At 42.3% G+C, this 22,675-nt stretch overlaps 1 protein-coding gene across 4 annotated transcripts in view; it reads right to left on the bottom strand.

Annotated features, from left to right (window-relative positions):
* Nucleotides 1–472: 472 nt before the first annotated feature.
* plekhg5b (pleckstrin homology domain containing, family G (with RhoGef domain) member 5b) overlaps nt 473–22,675 on the bottom strand; it is a 91,231-nt gene continuing 69,028 nt past the window's right edge. For all 4 annotated transcript variants that reach the window (XM_078255787.1, XM_078255788.1, XM_078255789.1 and 1 more), the window contains 13 exons: nt 13,303–13,494; nt 11,744–11,914; nt 9,667–9,762; nt 8,664–8,864; nt 6,860–6,970; nt 6,581–6,730; nt 5,775–5,912; nt 5,195–5,314; nt 4,880–5,012; nt 4,173–4,288; nt 3,925–4,067; nt 2,468–3,439; nt 473–1,864 (listed from right to left, as the gene is read on the bottom strand). In XM_078255787.1, the coding sequence (XP_078111913.1) occupies nt 1,855–1,864; nt 2,468–3,439; nt 3,925–4,067; nt 4,173–4,288; nt 4,880–5,012; nt 5,195–5,314; nt 5,775–5,912; nt 6,581–6,730; nt 6,860–6,970; nt 8,664–8,864; nt 9,667–9,762; nt 11,744–11,914; nt 13,303–13,494 (2,553 nt within the window). In that variant the 3' untranslated portion in view covers nt 473–1,854. The remainder of the gene's footprint in view (nt 1,865–2,467; nt 3,440–3,924; nt 4,068–4,172; nt 4,289–4,879; nt 5,013–5,194; nt 5,315–5,774; nt 5,913–6,580; nt 6,731–6,859; nt 6,971–8,663; nt 8,865–9,666; nt 9,763–11,743; nt 11,915–13,302; nt 13,495–22,675) is intronic.

The following is a 22,675-nucleotide window of genomic DNA, read 5'->3' as shown; positions in this document are numbered from 1 at the left end:
AAGTAATCAAGTCATAGTATGGTATGCCGAAAGTGATAAAAAAGTAATTGTATAGAATGTCGAAAAAAGTCATAGTATGTCGAAAAAAGTAATTAAAGTCATAGTATGGCATGTCGATAAAAATGATGAAAGTCATAGTATGTCGGAAAAAAGTAATTAAAAAGTTGTAGTATGCCGAAAAAAGTGATAAAAGTAATTTCTAGTATGTCAGAAACAGAAAAGGGGCCATTCATTCAATCCAATGACTCACTGTCACATGTGGTCACGACCTGTCTGGTGTCATTCTTCTTCACCTCCCTTAAACACATTAGTTTGCCACCTGCCGTCTGCGTCAAAAACATGATAGATGAGAGCATGGCGACCAGTTCATGTAGTTTTTAGTGCTTAATACTATAATAATGATGATAATTCAGATTCAGCCTTTCCCCTCGAACCACTCCATTACAATGGATTAAACCATTAAAAAGAGGGATAAAGTATTTTAGCGTTTTTATTCTGTAAGACACTTTAACATCATTCCTGAAAGAGGAAACACATGATTTTGGTTCATAGCACATTCATGCCTGGCAAGAAAAGAAAAATATTAAGACTACATCAACATAAAAATGTACAAATCATTGAAGCAAATAATATAAATATCTTATATATAAAACATAGCAGGCATAATAAATATTACACATTAACAAAAAAAAACTAAACAGTTAGCCTATTTGGTTTGGGCAATTGGAGTAAGGTTATGACTCACTGATCTGAAAAGCTGAATGTTAAGTAAATCTCCTGGAAAAACAACTGATTCACTCATTACAGAATATCCAACCCAACCATTGTTGTTCAAGTGGTTTTTAGTGTACACTAATGAAATACACAGGCATTACTCAAGTGTAGACTTCTTTTCATTTTCCTACGACCACGCTAACGCTCGTGTAGTTTTGATACATTTAGGCCCCCCCAAAAGTTGAGTGCACACTCAAGCCATAATATATACATATAGACAGTGCAGGAAGTTCCTCAAAACAACTCATATTCAGTCATTGTTTTATTTTAGGAAATCAACTCATTAGTGTAACATACCAATTGGCGTTAGTTCAACCAAGAGTAACAGTGAGGAAGGAAGTCCATCTGTGTGTTGAAACATGATTGGCTGTATTGGACCTCCTTTTTTTTTTGGGTGCATTTTATTTTTTTTCTTCTTGGGAATCTCCTTCCATCTTTGGGTGTGTTAGCGTATTCACAGGAGATGGGAATTGGTTCAGTCAGGAATTGAGGACCATGTTATCATTCAAACACAAGACAGACTCACTCACACAAACAGCAAACAATTCATTGTGTGACTGTAAATGTATATTCACTCCTTTTAGTGATTCTTCTACTTAACAGATAACTGTGCAATTTTTTCTTTTTTCTTTTGTTAAAGCAAACCAGGAGTAGTATAAATATTAGGACGTCGTCCTAGGTGCAGTATTTATTTTTTTGCCACACGTAGAGGGCATTTTCAAAACGTAGTGTTCCTTCTCTCTTTGACTCGGGTAACTGAGCGGCAGAAGATGCAGGACTCAGCTCCACAGTCCACCTTAAGGTCCCAGCCCCTATAATGCTACTTCCATTGCAAAGTGCAAGCAGTTAATGTCTCTCAGCCTCTCCCTTCCACGCGATGAATACGGAAACCAATGCAAGAGCAAAGAAGAAAATGTTGAAATGCAAAAATTGGTACGATCAGTGTCCAAAAAGCAACCAGAAGGGAGAGGACAACACGAGAGAGAGTGCATTTGTGTCTCAAGAAATACAGTCCATCGAAGCACAAGTGTTGTTCCTTATTATGCCCGCATGCCACTGGTCAGCTGTTTGGAAGAGTGGTTATACCTCCCTGGGAACAAGAAAAGACAAAAAAAAAAAAACATTAATACACATTCCCTAAAGTAAGAAAATGCTAAATCGACAACCAAATTAAATGGTCAGGGGAATAGTTCAACATGCACGTCTTTGCTTTCTTACCAAATGTTAAAAGGGGAGCTTGATCCCACTCATGTCTGTACCTCTAAATATGAGGCTATAGCCAGCAGCAGCTTAGCTTAGCACAACGAGTGCAAACAGCTAGCCTGGCTCTGTCCAAACGCTAACACAATCCACCTACCAGCACCTCTAAAGCTCACTAACACGGTAATATCTCGTTTGTTTAATTCGTACCAAAAGCCAAAGAGTTAAAAAATGACGAGTTGTAGATTGATGCAGTTTTCTTCCTGGAGCCTTGCGTTACACAAACAAGATATAGCGTGTTAATAGGGACCTTTTGCTGGTAGGCATATTGTGTGACCTTAGAGCAGAGCCGGCGGTTGCTTCATATTTACCGTACAGACATGAGAGTGGTATCGATCGTCTCATATAACTTAGCAAGAAAACGAACAAGTCCATTCTCAAACTACTGACTGAGTATAATCCCTGAACTGGTTTTACAGAAGTAATGACTTACGATGCAGTAAGTGTGGAGTTGAGGACCAGAGTGGTGCGTATCCTATACAGCTGAGCCAGTGTCAGTTTCTTGTGCTGCTGGGCTGGGGATTTCCTCTTTTTAGGTGACATTTCCCCCGAATCACCGGCGCCTGTTGACTCGTTTTTCCTTTCTACGCAGGCGGACGGAGCCACCTCCCCGTCTAAGCTGTTGCTTTGGGACTGACCGTCGCCCTCGCATGGTCCCGCGGGCGCCGTGTGCTCATGCATGGCGGCGCACAGTTTGTCTGAGGGCATGCTCATGCTCAAGCAGTCGTCAGACTGGTCCAGGTCACTGGAAAACGGCTCCATGCAGTTTTGGCCCAACTCCGTCAGGCTCTTACTGTGTGCCAGCGGCGATGTCTTCACGTCCCTACGTTGGGATTGGTCCTGCGCCTCGGATCTGAGGGAGTGCGTGTGGGAGATGGTGCTTTTAGCGTGGAGGCGCTGCAGCAGATTGTCCTCAGAGCGGGATAAGGACAGATTCTGGAGGCAGTGGAGTCGCGGCTGAACATGAGGCCGCCGGCGGGGTTTAAAGGATTGGACTACCGACAGCTGGGACCCCAGTGAGGCAGCATCATCATCATCCTCCTCCTCCTCCTCCTCTTCATCCTCCGCTATTTCTGTCTCTTCCTGCTCCACGTCCTCACCTTCGCTTTGGCCCGGCTGAGGCTGGAGTTCTCTCAGTAGGGACTCGGGGGAGAGGGTACCGTAGGCGCTGTCCATGGAAAGCGAGCGACACTGGGGGTCCATCTCCTCCTCGCCCTCAGGCCCCGCCTCTCGATCGTGCTCAGTGTAGAGTCTGGAGTGAACTCGGTGGGGGCTCGTGGGCTGAGACTGCTGGACCTCACACGTGTCATTCTTACCGGTTCCCTTGTTGGGGGAAGGATGCTGGTGTTCGCCTGGTTCGTCGATGTCCATCACCGACAGGGTCTCAGTGGAACCATCCGATTGGCTAAAAGGAGAGGTTTGGTTAGTTAACTGGATCGTTAGGCTTAAAAACTACCACTATCTAAACTAAAGAAAACAAGCAAGTGGGTGTAATTTGCTATTTTTTTGAATGATGCAGTTTAGGGCTGGGCAATATATCGATTATATCGAAATGAGACTGGATATCGTTATATGGTAAGGGTTGTTTTTTTTTTTTCCTGGTTTTAAAGGCTTCGTTACAGTAAAGTCATTTTCTGAACTTACCAGCCTGTCCTAGTTGTTCTACTGTTACACTTAGTCATTAGATCCACATTACTGTCGATTATTTATCGAAAATCTAATTGTGAAAATATTTTGTGAAAGCACCGTGCAATATCGACATCAAGGTATTTTGGTCTATATATAATATTGTGATATCTGATTTTCTCCATCTTGCCCAGCCCTAATGCAATTGCATTCACAATTGCAGGCATTAGTCATTTCTTACAGGTGCGTTGTACATTGGAGTACCTTGAGTTCTCCTGGTCTTTGTGCCTCATGCACGGGGAACTTGTGGTGGAGTTGCTGCTCTCGTCTTCCTCGCGCGGTGTACACGTCTTCAGACTGTTCTGCTGGCGGAGGACCTCCTCAGTGCGAAGCTTCTGGAGCTGGTTCTGCAGGGTCATTAATACAGCCACTGTAAGTCTCGGAATCTTATTTCCCTCCCAGCTCCACCATGAGTTTGACATTTAATGAGAGAACTGAACTGGCTCTCCAACCTGGACATTGCAGATTGCATCGACCCAGCTCCGCCCCTGGGTGGCGCTGTTGGCTTGGAAAGTGTAGGCTGCCACTGCACTCTTAAACTCATTGAGGTAGATGAGGATGAAGGAGCCTACAGAGACATAAAGCACACCCAAAAAAAAGTCAGCATTAACTGGAAAGAAGTCACAGCCAGTTTCATGCCATTCAGTTGAATGACGTAGCTGTTAATAATTGGTGGCAGTTCTATTATTGAAGCTTCAGTCAGTAACTGCAGCTCATTCACACTGAAGCAAATCTAATAAGGTAAGCAATACATTTATCAAGTTAAATCTAAAGCTTCTCAAATGTTTCATATTAGCATTTTTTCCAACTTTCCCCCAAAATAAGGCTGATTTCTGCCAATGCTTTTAAGATATATGCAATGATTATTTTCTCCATTAATGGACTTGTTGTTTGGTCTTTAAAATGTCAGAAAATGATGAAAAATGTCGATCAGTGTTTTCCAAAGCCTAAGACAAATGTCTTGTTTTATCCACAACTCAAAGATATTCAGTTTACTGTCACAGAGGAGAGAAGAAACTAGAAAATGTTCACATTTAAAAAGCTGGAATCAGAGAAACCTTACCTTTATTTTTCATAAAAAAATGACTAAAAAAAAATCGATTAATCTTTGCAGCTCCATGAATATATTTATCAATAATATGTCTCAATTATGACTCACCAGGGTCTTTGAGCTCCTTACAGACGACATTGTGAATGAGGAGAGGCTGGCGGATGATTTTGACTTTCTCCACTCGTTTCACTGGCTTGGTAATCAGCAGCAGGTCGGTGAACAGGACACAATAGACATCCATCTAAAAGGAAGAGAAACTCATCACAGATCTGACCGAAACATTTTCTTTTTGTTCTACGGGGTCCACCATTTTATGTGAAATGTGAGGCGACTGTGAAGCGAGAGTAAAGGAACCAGATGTAGACTATAAAGATAAGAAGCGCTCATCATGTGTTTACAAGCAGCAGTGTGAGTCACTCTTACCCTACTGTCTTTGCCCTCTTTCATCCTCAGCGCTCCCTCAAGATGCAGCTGTCGCGTCTCCTCCGAGGAGATTCCTCTCATGGGAGCCATGAGGTCGAAGCGGTTGTACTCCTTGAGGATCTGACAGGAAAAAGACAAAATAGCACGAAGCGGAAATAAATTACGCCTTTTATTGAAGAAATTTGTCTCGGGCAGCCGAGAGAACAAAAAAGGTGACACATCGCACTATAACCTCTTAATACATCCATGACTATAACTAACTAACACACACACACAAGAGAACCTACTGCACCTCCTCCCCCTCATATTGCACATATTCTACCCAGATTGCACATTTCCCATTAACTCATGCTATGATTAATAACTGACACACAATGCCGTACCAGATATTGCACATCCTTCACCAGCCATAATGTCACATTTAATCACTTTTTTCCTATTGACAATATGTCTTACTGAAAGGCAGGAAAAGGATATTTAATATAGGACATCTTACATGAAGTCTCATATCTGACAGGGCTTTTTTTCCCCCGAAGGAGACGTGGAAAAATATTTGGAGCTCCCATAAATTGTTTCTTACCTTCTCCACTTCTTCACTGCTGCCCTCCACAGCCTCGTAGGAGTCTATACGGGCAGAAATGGTGGCCAGCTTCTGTTGCTCCTGACGCTGTCGCATCCGGGACTCCACGCTGTTGATGAAGCCCTCTACCGCAGCCACCTTAAGGAGGAAAAACACAGAAGTACATGGTCAGACATTCTTCTGTGGCGAATGGAAAAGCATCACGTTATCCACTTTTCTTCATCCTACACAAAGTATTCCGATCCAATACCACACTAAAAATACTCTGTTACAAGTAAAAGTCCTGCTTTGAAAATGTTACTTAAGTATAATCAGGGAAATGTACTTAAAGTATTAGCGGTAAAGGTACTCAATACAGACAAAGTCCTCTGTGATTGTTGTTATTACATCATATTATATTAGTGCCTCTTATATATTACATTATATCATTAGATTATTATGTATGCATGAATGTAAAAGCAGGATTTAACTGTTGGAGGTGGAGCTCATTTTGAAATGAATACTTTTCTCCATTTACTGATTGTTTGGTTTGTAAAAATGATTATATATATATATGCCATCTCAATGACACCTTCACATTGTTTGTTTTGTCCAACCAACAGTCCTAAATTCAAGGAAAAGCAGCAAATGTTTTGTGTGCAAAAATTTGTTAAGTAACCAGTAACTAAAGCTGTCCAATGAATGCAGTGAATTCAAGTTTTAATATTTCCTTCCTCGCGAAGTACAAAACAGAAGTACTCCAGTACAAATTTGAGGTTCTTGTACTTAAGTAAATGTGCGTAGTTACATTGCACCACTGTCCTTACCATGCTGTTGACAATGTCGCGGGCCGACGGCTCGTCCGTCTTCTTGAGAACACTCTTCAGTAGGAGTGGATATTTGGTCAGTCTCTGGTGAGGCTTCGCCAACATGTCGGGCAGCTTTAGGCGGTTACACTGCTTATGGGTCTCTGCCCACTGAATTGAGTCAGACAAAGACAGGAAATCAAACATTTAGTGAGGCAAAAGATATGAATATATGAAGACAACGAACGAGGAGAGTGCTTCTTGTATCTGGGATCAGTTTTAAGGCGAGAGAGGACTAACCGTGACGTAGGTCCTGAAGAGCTCATTGTCCCTGAGAAGCGTGCGCATGTTCTCCATCAAGCCCTCCTCCTCCATGCAGTAAAGGATGTAGGGCTGGAACCTGGAGCCAAACTGAACACACACAATAAACAGAGACATGCGTCAGAGATATTACCAACATCTACATGAGGAAAAAACATTTAGTTAGGACTCAGTCTAAAGCCAACACTGTATTGTGCCAAAATGAAGAGAGACTGTGTAGCTCTGAAATGTGCATTTGCAGGGTATCCTGGGTACTGGCTCATATTAAGGTTCTGTTTCAGATAACGTTAATTTTTCATGTTGCATTCACACAAAACTGTGATAAACATTTGGCCCCTGTAAACAGTATGTGGTATTTAGGTTCATGCATCTCAAAAACGTTGCAAGGTTATCAAAGTCAGAAATATAACTGAAAACATCATTGAATAATACAGCTGTGTAGGAAGTATTCAGATCCTTGAAGTAAATGTACTCCAATCTCTAAAAATTATTCTTTAAATTCTTTTTGTATTCAAAATGTGACTCAAGTAAAGGTACAGAAGTATTATCAGCAAAACGTACAAAAGTATAAATAGTATTATATCACAATTGGCTTATAGTTGTGATAATGTAAGCAGTATTTTTTTATTGTTATTCAGTGACGCCAATTTGAACTACTTGATATAGTGTTTGGTAGTTTAATCTACAGAAATGCATTAACTTTTATAAAATGAGCAGTTCAAATAAATAAGGACGCCCATCAAACTCAAAAGGCTCTTCCGTGTGTTGTATATCTGCTATATTCTCCATAGTTACGTTACTCCAAGCTTCTTCCCTTATAAACAACTCCGCTCTTCACACACTACGCTCCAATCTGCACACTACTGTTTACCTTTTCCTGCTACAACTGAATTCCCAGGAGACAGCGCGATGCTACAGCTAAGCTTCAGTAACGCTATTACTGTGCAAGCCACAGACATTGTTTATCCCGTTTCCATGTAGTTACATCTGTCCTATGCAGGACAACCACCAGGCGCTCCGTGGATTTTTATTGGGATGATTATCACAGAAGCCTGGCAGCTAGCAGCTAACGGCTATCTGGCTGTACACACTCACCGGAGGGCGGCTAACAGCTACTACCGCACTACTGTTTATTTTAGGGGGGGAATACACTTCAAGACGTGACATGACCTGTCCTCTGGAGGACATAGCCACACCACCGCCGCTCCATGGATTGTTATTGGGATGATTATCACAGAAGCCTGTCTGAATACACTCACCGGACGGCAGCTAGCAGCTAACGGCTAACAATTATCAGCTAGCAGGGCAAGCTAGCTACCGGAAGGATCGAGACAGGGACCAGGGTAGGTGAATTTAAACAATGTCTGAGTTGAAAACGCATCTTGTTGACACGTAAGGGCCCTGTTCATGTGGCACAGACATATTAATTGCATTTTGTGTCTGTTAAGAGGCACAAAGGCACTCTAAAACTTGCCCCGACCACTGCCGTTTTAGCTCAGGGGACGCTTGTAGTACGTAGCTGCAGCTTCTCCGTGTTACCTGCACTGATTCGGGTCGGGGTTTTTTCTATCGAAAGTACTCGCGTAGCTATAGCGATCAAGATTAATGTAAAAAAAACTGGCCGGAATTCTCCTTTAAATGACTCATTAGCCTGGTTAACAAAGCCCCAAACTGATCAGCGCTGTGTAGTAAAGTCCACAGGGTCATGGTTCCTTGATAACCCTTTCTTTGCGGTACCTGTGGCGATATTGGTATATATTTTACAATGTGTTTTCCAACTGACCGTCCGGAAGCCGTGGTAAAGGTCCGTGGGGTCGAGCAGAGTGCGGCCCTGCCTGGCCTTCTCCAGGACGGGCAGCATGACCTGGTTCCACAGGGCTGTGTGGAGGCGGACTATCTCCTGGATGTTACTGAACAACTTGGCGGGCTCCACCTCCATCAGCAGACCGCACTCCTGCAGGTTCAGCAGCCCACACAGGAACAGCTGTAGAGGGTGATACGAAAGAATAGGAGTTCATACATTTTCTTTTAAGACACTACGCTGACATAAAGCCTTTAAAGCCAAAAAACCTACAGGAGAGATTCCATATGGGCTCTACATCAAGTCAATGCTAAAAGCTAACATTTGATAAGATTTGAAAATATGACTATGTCCAAGTTTCCAACCGAGCCGCCCCGCTGTAACTGTAGTTAAAAACACGTCTTAAAAATAGATTAAAAAAATAATTGACAGTGGCTTAGGCCTGGTGGGGGGCCTGCAATACACTGGGGGAAACCCTGTTATTTTATACAGTATATGGTTTAATTGTACAACGTATACGAGTTTAATTCTAAAGAACACCCTGGCAATTGCGGTTGAATTCAGACGGATTCAGATAACTTGGTTAGAGAGCTAAGGTGCCACGACGAGAGGTTCCAATCATTTTTCAGGGTTGAACAAGAATCAGTTTGACGTCCTCCTAAAATCTCATTGGTTGCGCTTTGAAAGATCAGCGGCATCCGAAGTCAAAGTTGAACAAATTTGCAGTTGCAGTTTCGAGTGGTGCGCCACTCCAAGGGTAGCGCTCCGCCTAGTTGGGCTCTGCCCATAGGAAAACAATGGCACAGCCAGCACAGAGCGCTTTTACCACGAATCATGTGTGGGCGGCTTTACTGAGCCGTGTCTATTGTTAGACCTTAAAAACAGGTTCATTGTGTTTCTATCTACCTCAGCACAGAAGCCGGTTTGTCTTACACAACAGCCAGACTTGTATCAGTACATGATCTTTACAGTAGTTTGCACTTACATCGGTGATGACTCGGAGTTTCTTTATGTAGGTAGCCTCCGTCTGCAGCAGCTCCCATATCGCCTCCTGCTGGTGGAACTGTCGCCTTGTCAATGTCTGCACACACAAACACAGATACAGTATATTAATAAATATAACAAATACATTCACAGAGTTTTCTCATGACTGAATGTCACAAATGTCCATAGCTGTGAAATAAACTGTAGTGCACTGACTGTAACATTTCACCCGTTAATATCAGGTCAAGATCTAAGTGCGCCGAAATCCCGTCTAGCAAAATTGATGACCCTACCTACAGTGAATACTATAGAGGCAGAGTAATTTATAACAGCCATCAGAATAAAGTATGTAATAAAGAGCCCTCTGTGTCTGCAGCCCCGCTGTGCAAACACAGTGGTCTCATTGAAATCCTTTGCTAATGTCGGTCGGAACATCCGCTTATCGTGCAAAAGCCAAAGTGCAGAAGATATTGTTTGTGTAAGAATGTGAAAAATATGTTAAGTATAATTTGCCTGAAGGTAAGAGATCCCTCTGTGCACAGATAAGACAATGTATATAGCCACTACATTTTGAAACTGGACGATACAGAGAGGTGGATAAAGATGAAAGAATCTGTGAATATTGTGAACTTAATTATAATCATTTATTCTCGCCGCTGCCCTTTATGTCATGGTTTGTGACAAACCATAGTTTATAAAAGTAGTTTGAACAAGTTTCAGATTTGACTTGATTTGACTATATATATATATATAATTTCCATTGTTTATTTGAGGCTATTCACATTTGCACGAGGTCAATATATTGTGCTGTTAGACGCTGTTGTTGAGTCATGCCATGAGGGATGCGTCATATAAAGAAAATGTTTAATTCATGCTCTCAAAAACAAAAATAACTTGTTCTGGTCATTTCCAGTTACTCACATTACCAACTTTATTACTGGACAGCATCGGTTTAAGCCATCAAGTCGGTAATGTGGCTTATGTAACTAACTGTCGGGGGTGAGAGCACATCCAGTACGCGGCACTGTACAGCAGCTGAGTGACGATATCGCTGTCCTGATTATTCATGTACACATTAACAGGTGGTAGTCACAAGACAGCGTGCGACGGCTGTTATCATTTATGTGCTGGTACGGACAGCAGTGCAATAGTAAACCGCGTTATAAGCAGAATTCTGGGAAACAGGCATCAGGGCAGGGCAGGCGTGACAAAGACACATGATAAGGAAGTAGGAGACAGGCGCATACCGAGAAGCAGGATGCCAGTACGCCTGTAGTAATCAGCTGCCAGTGAATTTTTGGTTTATGTGAACATTCATAAGGGATTGCATGAAAATTATTAGGTAGGGCTGGAAGGGTAATGCACGTTTTCTTTATGCTGAAGGAGGGTTAGTCTGACTTTTTTGGGAGAGTAGGGGAGGATCCTATCATTTTATATCAATTCTCACTTAAAATAATAAGAAAATAATTGTAAAAAAGGATCAAATGTATAAATAATGAAAATGATTTTTGAATTAACATTTCAAGGTTGAATGTTAGGTTTTACAATTAGGGTAAACCATTTTCTTAAACCAGTCTTTTTACTTTGTCTCTTTTCAGTTATAAATGGTTAATCACATATTAGATAGATAGATAGCTAGATGTCAAGGAAAGGTGCAAATAAAATATTAATAATGCTGTGGAGGCTCTTGCTTTTGTATTTCCCACACCAATCATTTTCTTACAGTCCCTTAGATTTCTTTACTTAAAAAGGGACAATGCACATGAGCACAGAGTCCAACATGTAAATGTGCCAGATTTAGCCATGCAGGCTTATTTTCAACTGCAGTCCCTAGCAAATTAGTTGTATTAGTTGAACGTGTTCTTTTATTTTTAATTTGAAATGTGTGTGAAATGAGTATTGAAAGAAGGCACAATACCTCGGAAGTTTCACACATCAAAAGAACATAATTCTTCATTTTTGCTTATAATCTTAGCTCAATGAATTGCTTTCCCCACGTTTTTTTTTAATTTGATTTTAGCTTCCAGTCTGTGTATACACAATCCCCCCCCCCCCCCCCCGGCGTGTGTGTGCTGTACCTCGGGGTTGTCCAGCAGCTTCTGCCAACTGTCCTCCAGGGCCAGGTCTGTCGCCTCCTCCTCCTCCTCCCACGAGTCCTGGTGGAAGGAGAGCTGCCGCGGCACCTTGGGCAGCCCGAACATCATGTAGGAGTGGAGCTTGCTCTGGAGCAGCTCCAGACGGTCCGCCTCCTGCCATGACACACAAACCATTAAGAGCCTAATTAGTTTAAACGAGGTTAACGGCATGACAGCGAGAAGAGATACAAAACTAACTGTGCATTTCTGTCCTTTGTGTTTCAATTTTATTGTCACACTCAAACTGTAAGTAAAGATGAGTCCAAGCATTAGCATATAAATCCTGCTCTTACTGGCGCCGTAATTCTTAAATCCAACAGGAGCTGCCATTCAGGCCTTTGTTCAGTCTGGCAGCCCTTACGTAGTTATGAAAATGAGCTCTGTGCATTGAGACCACTTTAACAATAGAGTGACTAGGGAGTGGGGGCAGACTAGGGAGTGGGGGCAGAAGCTACAGCGTGGAGGGGGAAGATGGACCAGTGGTTCATGGGTGGTGAAACCTTTCGAAAACATACTGTTCTACGTCCATTAATGGGTGAGAAACTGTACGACCGATTTAGGAGTAAAGTGCTCCGAGATTAGCACTTCTCTTCAAAGTTTTGTGAATTTGTGAAAGGAGGGACTGACAGTGGTTCATCCCTACAATATGGAGGGTGCAGGAGGTCCAGGTCCTGGTGAAGGATCTCTGGCCCTGGAGGGGTTAAGGGGGACGTTTAGGGTGAATAGAGACAAGACAGGCGTTGACAGGTGACTGACAGATACTGTCTCCGTCTGACATCTGCTACTGTGCAGGATGTGACCTCAGGAGGGGCGATACAATGGGAGCGTGTGGGCGTGTGTGTGGTGTGCGCTTTATTAGAATAAACAATGATGATTATTATTGTTGAAAACCTCTGATACAGAATTTAAAGGAAAAGTTTGACACTTTGTGATTTCGCTTTCTTGGTAAATAGTGAGCTTTAGAGGTGCTGGAAGGCAGACGTGGTTACCTTTAGACAGAGCCAGGCTAGCTGTTTCCCCCTGCTTCCAGTCTTTATGCTAAGCTAAGTTAGTTGACTGTTGGCCAGACGAGAGAAGTAGCAATCTTCTCATATAACTCAGCACAAAAAAAAAAGAAGCATATAAGTGATTTTCCTAAAACGTAAACTATTCCTTTAAGCTTTTGTGTGAGTAAGCAGAGTTTTTAAATTCAAGAAAACGTTAGATATAATTGAGGGAGGCTTTTCCTCCACCTACTCATTTCCAGAGGAAAGTATGTGAGCCAACAACACGAGACTTTGAAGGGAAATTACCTCACCAGAACTCGGGGGGATACAGCCTCCCGAGCCCCTCCCACTGCTGCCTGCTACTGTTTTCTTTGCTTTTAATGTTTGTTTAGAAAAGAAATCTGAGCTCCCGACTGCTTTTACAATTTCTGTTTAACAGCCAAGAGAAAGTGCACCACTTTGCTTTAAAACCGCTCTCTCTTATATTTCATGTGATCTTTGTCTGATCGGTGTTACCTTGCCAAAGGGCCCCGCTCCAGCGTTGGAGCTGAAGAAGCCACTGAAGCGACTGGCGGCGCGGTTCTTCCAGCTGTCAGGACCGCCCCCGATGCCGGGCAGAGAGCCACCGATCTGTCCCAGAGATTCCGGGGTAGGAATATTCGTCTCTCCCAGGAACTCTGTCATGTTCTTCCTCCGTCGAGCCTGACCCTGCAAGTCGGAGAGGAGGACAGACATTTACAACGTGTAAAAAGGAACTTAAATAACAGAAAATGAAAGAAGACATGAGGCAGAGAAGGCTTGAGGGATTTTGCCACCTCAAGAGGGACAGAAGTTTCCAGTCGGACGGAAAGGAAAGAGACAATGAAGGAAAGAGAGAAACATACAAGGACAGGATAAACAGGAAATCAGAGGGGAATTCTGGGCGAGGGATGACATCAGCAGGACCGTTAAAGCTACCCTAATGATCAGACACAAACAGGAGAGGGAAGGACTGCCACTTCCTCGCGGTGCATGCTCATTACATCACAAGGAGCAGGCGGGAGGTTGTTCCATAAGAACAGACAGCCAGAGTCTGGCCATTGTCCCCCCCCCCTCCCCTCCATTGTTACCCTGTCAGCAGGCCCTGCCGCGCAGCCTCACTCATGAAATCTCTGTCCACTTTATGAGCAGCGGCAAAGCAAACAAACAGGGGCCACCTCAGTATCTGAGGAAGCAGTTGTTTTTGCCGTTAGAGTGAGGAATCTGCTGCTGGGGAGTCAGGCCACTGACCCACCCCCCCCCACACTTCAAACACAGTGACAAGGAACTTACATTCCAGGACACTGACACTGTTGCTGAAACTGATCGGCCATTCCAACGAAATTCTTTCACCGATCACCCCCTTCCTCCACACACACACAAAAAATGCAACCAAAACACGTATAGGTTTCAAAGGAGGTCCTTAAATGACACATATCAAATTATATCAATACAGTAAATAACACATCATGAGACTGGTTAAAAGGCCTTCTAACATTACATTAGGGCTGGGCCATATATCGATATTATATTGATATCGAAATCCTCTTCGATTTTGAATATCGTGATATAGCATAAGTGTCTTTTCCTGGTTTTACAAGCTGCATCGCAGTAAGTAACTTACCAGACTGTTCTAGCTGTTCTATTATTTGCCATATAGTCACGATATATACTTATTGCGGAGAATGCAGCCGACAACTGCCACTGAAAGAAGGAGTTAATGTGCTTACTATATAGGGACCTGTCCAATGTATATGAGAGCATGTTGTGTGTTGCATGAGAGTATGTGTTGAAAGATGCTTCTTTTCTGTATGTTGTGTTGTCTTTGTAAAACTGCGGAACGGACACTGTCCAAAACAAATTTCCCTTCGGGGACATAAAGTATATCTTATGATTATTATCAAAAAATCTCTTGTGCAAATATTTTGTTAAAGCACCCATAGTCAATCCGAAATTTATCGCTTGCAGTATCGATACCGAGGTATTCGGTCAAAAATATCATGACATCTTATTTTCTCCATACCGCCCTGCCCTACTCTACACTGGTTTAGCATTGCACTCGGATACCATTGTTGGACTTGTGATGGACAGTTTGAAACAAAAAGTCAAGTCATTAAAATTGACGCAGCAGAAACGGAGATCTTCTTCACGTCTCTTTCATTCCACGCAGTCTACGTCCTTGTCAAAATGCCACTCGGCCACAGAAAGTCTGCAAAGCACTCGCCGCCGCTGGTAAAGCTTATTGCAATATTATTGCTGTAAGCCTGTGGTAATAACTAAAAGATGAGCATATCAATATTTTTAACTGACCCCTCTCTTCCATCGTCTGAATTAAGGAGGCTGGACAGAAAGAACACGCAGAACATCAAACTGGAAGTGGAAAAATAAGGGGGACAACAACAGGACAGTCAAGCTTTGAATACATGGAGACAAACTGCACAAACTAGACGGAAAAGGCTTCTGAGGTTGTGCATCACAGCTACTAGAGGTAAACACCTTCCCTTACACTTCAGATAAAGACTTATTAAAGTATATCACTTAAAAGTTATTAATAGCTCTGGTCAAATTCTCCTTTGTGAAACCACTTCACTAGAGTAAAGGCACACAAGAGTTGCATAACAAGATAGTAAATCTGAGTGGGGGGGGGGGGGTCCCTCCTACAGGTTTTGAATAGCTTTTAGTCCTTTTATCTTTTTCTAAACGATAATGGCCGAAGAGGAAAGTGACTTAAAGCTTGACATGTTGGCTTTAACACCCAAACTAGAGGGAAAGGGACAAATTGAAAGTCGCTGCGGTGAAAGGGAAACAAGCCTGGATCCATTTACGGATTTTTTTTTTTTAGGGGGGAAATCTGGCCAACTGGCCAAGGACACAGGTGTCAGGAAGTGTTCAGTCTCCATGGACAAACAGGGGGAAGCCCACCGCCGGGCAAACTGAAACCTGGTTAGTTTTAGTCGTTGAGTGTTCGCGGTACCTGACAGCACTCTGCAAAGAGCTGGCTCATACCTCGAAAGATTTAAAACAGATGTGAGAAAGAGAAAAATGCTGTCTAATTAGTGTTTTGTGAATAAAAATCTGACAAACTTAAAAAAAATAAATGTACTGCAGTTACAGATCGAGAAAGCAAGCATCTTTACTGAGAAACTAGTTTCCTAAAGAATCAGAGAAAGGCCAGGAAGTCTAATTTAAAAAAAAGGACACAGGGATAGAAGCGACCGACAGTTTCCCACCACGTTAACAGTGCTCACCATTGAAGCCAGAGGCATGTCAAAAGTAACAAAAACCATCCTAATCCTTCAATTGGATTCATGGATCGCAGCCCATTCTGGAACCAGCTGCTGCGCTCTCTCAGCTTCTCGCCTCCTCTGTCTCTCGCTCTCTTTCCACATCCACTGTGATAAAACGCACGCATCCACGGCTTGCCGACTTATGACGCCGAATCAGTCCGAGCAGCTGAGTGACGACTGTAACACCGCCACGTTACTATTATTTCCCCCCCGTCAAGAGACTTGTGTTGAACTTCATTCGGTCTTGAGGCGTCACCCGTTCCAGCTGACAGGGTTGGTGTTGCGGTGTCTGGCGGCCGCGTCCTGCCGTGCCCGACAGCAGCTTCTCTTTGAACGGGGATGTGTCTCTGTCCTGCCCTGCTGTCCAAACAGTCAGTGGTTGCATTTCATACAGACACTGGCCCGAAGTCATAGCAACCAGGAGGATCCTGCCTCATTGTGTTGGGCAGGAAAGAGGAGGCAGGGCTGGGGCGAGAAAAAAAAAAAAAAAAAGGGAAAAAAAAAGGATGGCTGATCTGAATATTTGGAGGTGGAGTCTGGGTGACAGCTTGTAGGGAGCTCCCTGGTTCAAACACACATCCCGGTTCTCTTTAGGTCAGTCTCAACAACTAACCACTCACTACTTGTGCAAAGTTAGCTTTCAGTCCAAGCAATTACCTGAATAAAAAAAAAACCACGACAATTACAGGGCGACTGTAAACAGACTGGACGCTTCATTCTGAACTCTTATTTGAAGTTGCTCCACTATTCTTTGCGCTATCTCAAATCACTGTTTTGCCTGGAGACCTTCGAACAATGCCATGCTAGCTGGCCAAAACAAGGAACGAGAAAGAAATGCCCCCGATAATGACCAGACGGGAAATTCCCTTTGTTTACTTGCATGTTTCAGCACATTTAATAAGCTGCTTATCCCCGGCAGATAAGCACAAGCACATTACCTCCTTCAGGAGCAGCAGAAAAGTAGGGAAACGTTGCAGAGGTGAAGCTACTTGTAGTTGATCGACAGATCAGACTATTATGACAATCCATCAATCGTTTGGATTGTTTAATCTCCGGTTCCAGCTTTACAAATGTGCCGTTTTTAAAACATCTTTGTGAACTGAATATCTCTGGGGTGTTTTTTTAACTGTTGGTCAGACAAAACAAGCAATTTGAAGACGTCTCCTTGTGCTCTCAGAACCTGCAATGGGCATTTTTCACAATGTAGCTGACATTTGACAGACTAAACAATTCACCGGGGGAAAAAAATTAATTGTTGAAGCCTAAAACTAGTCATTTTAATAACGATTATATTTCTGCGGGTAATAACACTAAAACAATTTACTTCAGCCGAAGCGAATACACCCTCATAGTAAACTCTAAGCCGTGTATATAGTGTCTGTCTAACTAATTATGTTTACAAGGTTTCCCTTGTTCCTCCTGTGTAAACGTGTCACTCCGGACAGAGGTTAGTTAGCTCTCTTCCGTTACTCGTTGTGGGGACTGCGACCGGTGCAGTGTGTGTGTGTGTGTGTGTGTGTGTGTGTGTGTGTGTGTGTGTGGGGGGGGATATCGTCAGTCACACTAACGATATCAAGCCTTGTGTCCCCTCACAGCCTTATCTTATCACCGGGGTTTGTGGCATTAACCTTGGCCTGGAAAGGAGAAAATCTTTAAATGGGGAGGGATTGTATTAAAATAAGTGGTGACAGAAAACAAGCAAAGCCCCCACACTTCTCTTTCTGCCCCCCCCCCCTTTTATGTTAGTTAACTGATAACAACTCGCCTTGATCAGGTGGGTTGATTAACGATGGGAAAGCAGCGTGACACTGTCCTTCCTGAAAGCCTGGACACACAGACACACAAAACCAGGAAATGGAAACTAAAATAAACCCCCCCTCGGTGGTCAATACATGTAAGGAAGTAAGTAAGTATTTATTTATATATCACTTTTACCAGATAAAAATCACAAAGTGCAATAAATAAAAGACATAAGAACACAACGGAAAACATAAGAACATAAAATCAGACCGCAATAAAACCCCTCATCTAACTAAAAGCCCGTTTATAAAAAAGTCATTTTTTTAAAGAATCAACAACGTTAAGATGATTCGCGGCCGTTTCAATTCCAATAACGAAGACCTGATGAAGTGCCACAAAAACAACCACAAGCTTTCAGCCCGAGGTGAGAGATGAGACTTTGCTCCTTTTAACTTGACCCCCCCAATCATCATAGCAGCTAACATAATGAGATCTCAGCCGCCATCACACCTCAGCCAATACACAAACATGATGCTCCAGCAGAGCAGATTAGATTGGTGAAAACAAAACAAAAAGGATAACGGTTGATCTTTTGTTTTTTTGTATGGGACATTAAATTAGGTCAAAGATGAATCAAGTTCAAATATGTAAGGCCTACACCTAACAATTATTTTCATTACGGATCAAGTGCTTAATCGTTTGGTACGTCAAATGTTAGACAATAAGTGAAAAGTGGCCTCCCGTTTTAATTTCCCACAGCCCAAGGTGACGTCTTCAAAAGCCCAAACATATTCAGTTTACTGTATGTATGACACGGAAAATCCTAATATTTGAGAAGCTAGAACCAACAAATGTTTTTTTGTTGTTATTTCTCCAAAATAAAAATGCCTTTTATATAAACCACAAATTATGAATCAAAATGTTTCTTTTCGATCGACTAATAACTGTCGCAGCTCCAAAACATGATTGCTACTGCCAACAGAAGCAGCCAAAAACGGCTACTTTATCAAACCACAACATCAGCCCTAGCGCTGCACACAGACGTGTCTGCAAACGTCTCACCTGACAGTCATTCGGCGTCGCTTTCGTTTCAGCAGGAGGTGACTCAGGAATCTCCGAGTCCACATGCAGCAGGTCCCAGCTGCGCGACGATGACAGATGAGCAAAACGAACCATGTTTCCACAGAACAAAACAGGGAAAAAAATCCCCAAATATAAAAAAAAAAAAAGGAGGCAGACTGAGTAAAAACAAAAGCTCAGAGGTAATTACAAAAGTCAAGAAGAATCCATTTCCAGGATATCACAATGCAGACAAAAAGCATCGCAGCTACTTCACTGCAGATACTGTGTGTACTGCAGGCCAACGGTCACACAAATAAGTAGTAGAAAAGGTGATTGTTCACCCTGCAGTAATCTCCACCTTCATAGGCATCAGGGGAAGCTCTTTGTCTTTACACACACACACACACACACACACACACACACCAACCACACACACCTTTTCCAGCACACACACACCTCCTCAGCCTTCTCAGCATGTAGCTCCTCCCACGCCATATGGGGAATAAATAATAGTCTCCCAGCACTTTATTGATAATTAGTTTAATAACAGTGTGTGCTGACAAAATATGACTCATCTTAATTCTTCACACACAGAGACTGGATAATTCACTCATTAGAAATGTGGGTTACACTTTACTTGAAGGTATCTGCATAAGAGTGTCATAAACATTATAAGCAAGCCATAAACTTTTATGACAGAACGCTTCTTTTAGTAAGTTATGGTTAGGGTTCATGTGTTAATGACAGTGTCATGTCACTCTTATGTAGATACCTTCACGTAAAGTGTTACCGAAATGTGTTAATTTATTCTAATATTAGAACAGTAACTCAAGAGGGAGCGAGTTGCATTTTCAATAATGATCAGTTATTAAATGAAATATTTGAAGCTATTTAATCTTGCGCAAAACGTGAAAAACTTCAATCACAGTTTCCCAGAGTTTGAAATAAATGTCTTCAGACATCATGTTTTGTCCGACCAACAATCCAGAGCCCTTAGATATTCAGTTTACAAGAATATCAAACTGAGAAATGCAGCAAATCATCAGATTGGAGAAGCTGACTTTTTTTTCTTTTTTTCTTTTTTTTTTTTGCTTGAAAAATGACGACACATTGATTGAAAACAGTCGCAGCTTCATTTTCTGATTAACTGATTAAATCGACAAATCGCTGCAGCTCTGATGTACTAAAATGAATCTAGTTTATATACAAACATTTCTATATTGTATTACGGTACAACTCACATGTCTTCTGTCAGTTCTGACTTTACATACTAGCACTGATCCGGGGTTACAATTAAACTGCATGCACACTTGAAAGCAAACTCTTAGTCTAACATTTATGTCAAAGACCTTATCAACTCAATCCCCGATACTTCTCACTCTATTAACAAACTATACTGACTGTTGTGTGGAACACCTCATGTTTCAGTTCAATGAAGGCCCGTGTGACTGCCGCTCATTCATCCATTGTCATTCAAAGTGGCTCTGTGTTCGTCGACAATTGCCCCCAATGTGAGCTATCAGAGAGGCCAAATAGTAGAGAGAAGAAGAGGCTGTTGTTGGTTGCGATAGCCCTGCTTTGGAACAATGTCCACGCATTACCATCCACAGTTGTGTAATGCAGATGGGGGATAAACATTCTGTATGACCCAGTTTGAAAAAGAGGAAATAAATAATGACAATTGCCTCTGCCAAACGTCTTCCGCCTTCCCAAACAAAGCACACTGAGAGCATTGTGGGAGCCAAATTCTACTACATGAATACAATATAATTCAAAGCACAGACCCAGTGCCTCGGTGGTGAAGAAAACGCATGTGCCACTCTGTTTCGGGTTCAGTGCATTTCTCAGTAAGAAGACGAGACACTTGCCATTCTTTTCACTGTCTCGCCAGCTGAAATGTTATCAGTGTCAGCACCGAGGGCTTTTTTTGGAGCTTTTGTCATCGACTGTATTTCAGCGAGTCCTTATCTATTATAAAAAAAAAACAACATCATCAACCTCCCCTGTATGTTTCATAACAAACTCGTCCACGCTCGAGGCAAAGCCAGCAGTCTCTGCAAATATTCCGGCGTGTGAAAACATCACACAGTACGACCGAAACTAAGGATTCAGATCATTGTTATGATTCATCAATTCATCGTTTGATCTATAAATTGTCAGGAAATAGTGCGCGCGCGTGTGTGTGTGTGTGTGTGTGTGTGTGTGGGGTGGGAAACCACATTTTCACACAATCTCAAACAGCTCACAATCTGAATTCCCTAAAAACCAAAGGTGACGTCTCGAAAGATCTTGCTTCAACAACAACCACCACCAGCCTAAAACCCCCCAATTCAGTTAACTTTAACGTAAGACAAAGGCAGCAAATTCTCATTTGAGAAGATAGAAATTGAGAATGGTGGGTATTTTGTTTTTAAAAAAAAGAGGACAAAAACCGACAATTTTCTGATGATCGACTAATCAATTGATTATTTCAGCTCTAATAAAGCAACAAAAACAAGTTATTAAACCCACATTGTTACCCACAATTAACTTTACACTCAGTGGCACCGTGACGAATGCTAGCCGGGAGATTACTCGCCAGGGAAGCGAAAAAGAGAATTAAAAAACGACAACGCGACAGGCAAAGCAACAAGACCAAAGTTAATATTGGAGCGGCTAGAACAGCTGCGTGTAAACGATGGAGATACTAAGAGCCAATTTCGGGTTCGGCCACCGTAGGACTTAAATCGCGATTGGAATGGGAGGGGTTAGAAAGTAATATTCAGTTGGTTGTCATATACAATTTCACTGCTAGATGGGAGAAATTCTTACACAATGTAGCTTTAAGTCATTTAACAAGTCAATGAGGACACGACATCTGAGTTTCAGGAACGACAGCAAAATACTTTGTGTAAATACAGCTTTATTTAAAAAAAAAAAAAAAGTCAAATGTCAATCGCAATACAGTATCTAATATAATATATATCTTAAAGAAAATTGGCAAAATCTTGATCGATAGGTTGGTAGATCGGAACCACCTAATCTTAATATAGGTAAAAAAAGATTACAAATCTGACTAGAAATTCAATGGCTTCTTTGTGGTGCAGAAAAACTTAGACACATTTCAGTTGGTACCACACAAGTATTGAGGTCCTCTCTCTAGAGTTTAGTTTATAAGGCCTTCCCTTTCTGTGATGGAGGAGTGCATTATGGGATGCCTGATGAAACATGGAGGATCCATTACCTGACATTAACTCCCTGGGAAAGCCAAAAGCATCCATCTGCAAACTGTAATGTGATCCTGGCCAATCTCTGGATCAAATCATCTTACTGTAAGTGTACCCTGTTGTATGGGTTTTATGTATTTAACTGGATTCAGAGACAGAGCACCAGAGTTGGCCCGCCACTTTGTTGTTTTTAGCATGCTATGGCAACTGATAGTCGTGTGTTACATATAAAAGCTGTCAGAGCGCGAGGGTCAATATACTGTACGTGCCTACTGAAAATCACACGGTCCCAGACGGTTGAGTTATCTTTATGACTTATCTTATCTTTGACGACTGTAAAACCTGCAGTTTCTGTTCTCAGGAAAAAGGAAACACAAGCCAGTGCTTGAACAGTGTGTTTCCAAAAGCTGCTGTAATACTGTAACAGCAATGCAGATATTTTTTAAGTACCCTGTGTATAAAGTTTCATTTTTGCTCCAACCTGACGTCATAATGCTCTGCATATGGACCTAAAACATCCTGAGCCCTGACCCCGGGGATACATGACTTCACCAGTTAAAATGAGTCACAGCTACT

The sequence above is a fragment of the Sander vitreus genome, chromosome 7 (assembly GCF_031162955.1).
Source record: "Sander vitreus isolate 19-12246 chromosome 7, sanVit1, whole genome shotgun sequence".
Lineage (NCBI taxonomy): Eukaryota > Metazoa > Chordata > Actinopteri > Perciformes > Percidae > Sander > Sander vitreus.
Note: the sequence above shows the minus strand (reverse complement) of the source record. Positions and strands in the feature narration are given on the sequence as shown.